The sequence below is a fragment of the Guillardia theta genome (assembly GCF_000315625.1).
Source record: "Guillardia theta CCMP2712 unplaced genomic scaffold GUITHscaffold_119, whole genome shotgun sequence".
Taxonomy (NCBI): Eukaryota; class Cryptophyceae; order Pyrenomonadales; family Geminigeraceae; genus Guillardia; species Guillardia theta.
The window spans coordinates 190,879-195,356 of NW_005434555.1; the positions used below are offsets into that span (position 1 = coordinate 190,879).

Here is a 4,478-nt window from a genome sequence, read left to right on the forward strand (position 1 = left end):
AGCATGGCAGAGCAGCGTTGTGGAGGGGACGGGAGGGAGGGGAGAGGATGCCGTGGATGAAGTGAGTGGAGAGGGATGGAATGAACAGTGTAGAGTGACGAGAGGAGCCAAAGAGCAAGTCTGAGGGAGCGGATTGTCGAGCATTTGAGAATCGGGGAGGGAGGAAGACGGATAGAAGGATAAAGAATGAAGCATGAAGAGGGAGAGCATATTTCGAGTTCAAATCCTGAGGCAAGGTCCAGGCTGAGAAACTGAGAATGAGGAGAAGCCCTGATTCCAGCCCCGAGGCCATGAAGATCAAGTCGGATCAGTCGGTGAGTGTGGTGGGATGATTGTTGGCGGTTGAGGCTGGCTTGCAGTACACCTCCAAGGTCATCGAGAACAGAATGGCTGAGATCTTCAAGGTGGAGCAGGAGATGAGTTGAAAGGAGGAGGACCTTTGATCCTTCCTCGACCTCCAGAAGCACAACGTCTCGGACTACTCCTTCTCCAACGCCAAGTCGCAGGAATCTGGTTGATGTCTCTTACATGCTCTCTGCACGGTCTGACGCGGGTCGGCCGCATCAGGCACGAAGGACAGTCAAGTGGAGAGCAGAGCAAGCGGGTGAAGCAAATCCCTTCCCCCCTCCCCCTCCCATCCCTCTCCCAGGAGCTTGCATCCTGTTTGAAACTCTTGGGGGCAGTGCTAAGAGCAACAAGGCGGCGGCGGCAGAGCGCGTCAGCGAGGGCAGTCCTGCAGCTGGGCGTTCAGCTGGAGTGAGCGTGCCGGAGCATCTGAAGCGAGAGAGGGAGGAGAGGCAGACGAGGACGAGGAAGGAGAAGCCGAAGAAGGTGCAAGATTCTCCTGACTCTAAGGTTCTTGTGAGGATGCGACTTCTGCTTCTCATCTTACTCCTCCTCCTCCTCCTCCTCCTCCTCCTCCATGCAGGCTTTGAAGGACGAGATCACCGGAGGGAGATACTCTCTAGCGTGGGATGAGCTTTCGAGCGCCACGTCGGGAAAGAAGCCGTCGGCAGCGGAAGGTGCGGGAGATTGAGACATCGTCTGCTTGCTAGATGTCGTTGCAGCCAAGTTCAAAAGAGCTGATCTGAGGTTTCGACCTTCCGGTGTCGTGATGTCTTGAACGCAGTCGCTCTCAAGTACCGCATGAAGGAGGAGAGGGAGGTGGAGGAGGCGGCGGGTGCGTCCTATCCCTCCGTCTGTTCTCCTCGCTCACATCATTGGCCAGGGAAGTGGAAAGCGGTTACTACCTTCCGAGATGAGGTGAATATTAACCTCTGCCCTTCCTCCTGCTCCTGCTCCTGCTCCTGCTCCTGCTCCTGCTCCTGCTCCTGCTCCTGCTCTTCCTCCTCATCCTCCTGCTTCTCACCCTGCTCCTCCTCGTTCCCTGCGTGCCATTCTTCATTCTTGCTCCTCCTGCCTCCCCTACCTCTCCATTCCCTCCTGCGCTGTTCCTCAGCTGCTCCTCCTTCACCCCGTCCTCCTCAGCACTCTCAAGAAATGTTCTGATTCTCCCTCTCTCTTCCTTCTCCTGCGATCCTCACCAGTGCAAGCATGCGACTTCCCTGCCGTCCACCTCGGACGTCAACGTGGGCAAGAACAGCCTATCGACTCGCAGCTCCTCTCGCTCTCCCGCTGGTGATCGTGATCCCTTTGCTGTCTCCATCTGACGTTGGTGCTCCTCGTCCTCGTCCTCGTCCTCGTCCTCGTCCGCGTTCTTTCCCTTATCCTTGTCCTTGTCCTCCCTCACTCTCTGCCTCCCTCACTCCCCTGTCTCCACTTTGCCTTCGGACTCCGTCCCTTTCTTCACCCTCCATAGCTTCCCATCATTCCTTGTCCCCTAAGACAGGATCCGTCTCCCCGAATTTCTTGAAATGTCAGACTTCCTTTCTTTTCTCCCTCTTCTCATTGCTCCCTCCTCTAGCCCTCCCGAGATCCCCAAGTCCAACAGCCAGCAAGGAGACCATTTGGCAGGTACATCCTCTACTCTCCAACCCTCGCCTCGCCTCGCCTTCCCCTCCTCTCCTTTTCTCTCACATGGTTTAGGGAATAGGCGTTCTCTCCTCTGCTCGCTGCTGTCTGCTCCTCCTCCCTTACCTCTGCTGCTCCTCCTCTTCGCCTTCCTCTCCTCTATCTCTAACACAAGTAGCATCATGATTAACACTTCCTTTCCTCCCCAGTGCGACAAGAACTGCGGCTTCCGGGGATCTTACGTCGAGGTATGGGAGGAGATGATTGCTGGGAGACGGCTGACTTTCTTCCTACCGCCACTCCCCTCCTTGTCTTTTCCTGTGAACTCTTGTTTCTTCCTCCCTCTTGTATTCCTCGTCCCATCACTCCTCTCAACTCCTTCCCTTTCCATCTTCCAATCTCTTCCTTCTCCTGCTCTCGTCCTTGTCCTCCCTCCCTCCCTCTCTCCTCCCTCCCTCCCTCCCCCTTCTTCCTTTTCTCCTTCCTCTTCTCCCTTCCCTCAGGTCATGGAGCATGAGGAAATCTGTCGGGGGGCGTTGGACTCCCCAGCTCGCCTCAACCCTCCTTCCAGTAAGTTTGCGGGCCTTGCATCTACCCCAGCTGAACCTGAGCTGCAGTGCCTGCCGTTTGTCGAGATCCTCTTCCCGGCGTCCGGCCACCGGCTCCAAACACAGCAGAGAAGAGCTTGAACGAGAGAGGAAGGGGTAGAGAAGTGCAAGGTGAGAAGGTGGATGGAGAGGCAGGCAGGCAGGCAGGCAGGCAGGAGCGAGGATGGGAGGAGGGAAAGGAGACAGGGATGGAAGGAGGAGGGAGGCAGGAAGGAGAGCAGGGGGGAGATAGGTCGGCAGCTTCTGTTGCTCAGCTCACTGCAGAACGATCTTCTCCTGTAGTCAAGCAAGACGGCAGTTCAAGGCATGACATCTCCATGGAGAGAAATCGCTCGGCATCTCCTCCCCCTGACCTCTCGGGGGTAAACCCTCCTCCTCCTCCTCCTCCTCCTCCTCCGTTGCCTCCTCCTCCTCCGTTGCCTCCTCCCCTCTCGTCCTCGTGTTCAACCCCTCATTTCTTGTCTCAAATTTTCACCTCTCCTCCTCTTCTCTCCTTTCTACTCTCTTTCCTCTTCCTCTTTCGTCCGCTCTCCTCCTCTTCCCTCCTCTGCACTTGTCTGCTCTGCTCTGCTCTGCTCTGCTCTACTTTCTTCTTGTTTGTTCAAATCTCCTGCCCCTCCTCCTGACTTTTCCTGCTGCTAGAGAGGAAGGAGTCGAGAGAGAGTCGAAGACGCCTCTGGTCTTGACCAACTCATCGGATGGGACGTTCGTCGCGTAGCAGCGTCCCCCGCCCACTCGCCGGAGCCCCCAAAGAGAGCAGGAGCAGGAGCAGTACGAGCGGAGCGAGGGCGTGAAGGAGGAAAAGAAGCATCTGCCTCCTGGCGAGGACTCTCCCGCTCAGCTGACCTGCCTGACCATACCAGCAGGAAGGTAGCTCGGAAAGAACCTCCTGCTCATCAGTCCGTCGCCAACTCGCGTCTCGTCGTGCCCTCCTCTGCTGACGCCCTTCGCTTCCTCGGTCCTCTGCCGACTCCAGTATGTTCATCCCCTCCCTTGCTCGTCTCCTCTCCTCTCCTCCCCTCTCCTCTCCTCCCCTCTCCTCTCCTCTCCTCTCCTCTCCTCTCCTCTCCCCTCCCCTCCCCTCCTCTCCTCTCCTCTCCCCTCCTCTCCTCTCCTCTCCTCTTTTCCCTCTTCCACCTCTTTTTCCTCTCTCCTGATCCTCCTCCTCTCCGCTTCCTCCGTCTCTGACTTTCTCCGTCTCTCTTCTTCCTTCTCCTCCTACTGTCAACACATCGACCCTTCTTGTATCCTTCGCTTTCTTCATCTCTAACCCACTTCTTCTCTTTTTCCTCTTCCTTCCACTTTCGCTCCTTGGCTGATTCTCTTCATCTGTGCAGTCTCACAATGCTCCTCCTGCCCGCCCTGAGAACTTCGGGAACAGCAACGGTGATGCTAGACAAGGTGGAAGCAGGGAGGAAGCAGCAGGGGAGAGAGGATGGGAAGAGAGCGGGATGATGATGATGATGATGATGATGATGATGATGATGATGAGGAGGAGGAGGAGGAGGAGGAGGAGGAGGATGAGGAGAAGGAAAGAGTAGTAGTAGTAGGAGCCAGACGTAAACAAGAAAGCAATAGGATTCCGTTTGTTTTGACTCGCTTTGCAATTCAGGCATGCGATACAGGGAGGAAATGATTCCGGCGGACGTTCCGATCCCTGACCCGAAGCTTGAGAATCTCATGGATACTGCTCTACGACGGTATCCCCCCTCCTTCCCTCTCCCTCCCTCCCTCCCTCCCAGACAGTGTGCTCAGGGATCATCAAGAAGACCGGCCACAACTTGTTGGTTGACTGCGTGCTCATGTCCTATGAAGAGCTGGGTGAGTAATTGGGAGGAGAAAAATAGACTTGAGGGAGGGGAAAAGGACAGCTCCAGAGGGAAGCAAACGACACACCGA

General features: G+C 56.2%; 1 protein-coding gene across 1 annotated transcript; it reads left to right on the top strand.

Moving 5' to 3' along the window:
* Nucleotides 1-257: 257 nt before the first annotated feature.
* On the top strand, nucleotides 258-1,670 carry GUITHDRAFT_118023 (hypothetical protein; the record flags this gene model as incomplete). Its single annotated transcript, XM_005822798.1, has 9 exons — nucleotides 258-314; nucleotides 360-404; nucleotides 462-513; nucleotides 568-604; nucleotides 684-855; nucleotides 929-1,022; nucleotides 1,130-1,180; nucleotides 1,229-1,263; nucleotides 1,548-1,670. The coding sequence occupies 9 exons, from the start codon at nucleotides 258-260 to the stop codon at nucleotides 1,668-1,670; spliced, it is 666 nt and encodes a 221-aa protein (XP_005822855.1).
* Nucleotides 1,671-4,478: the final 2,808 nt, after the last annotated feature.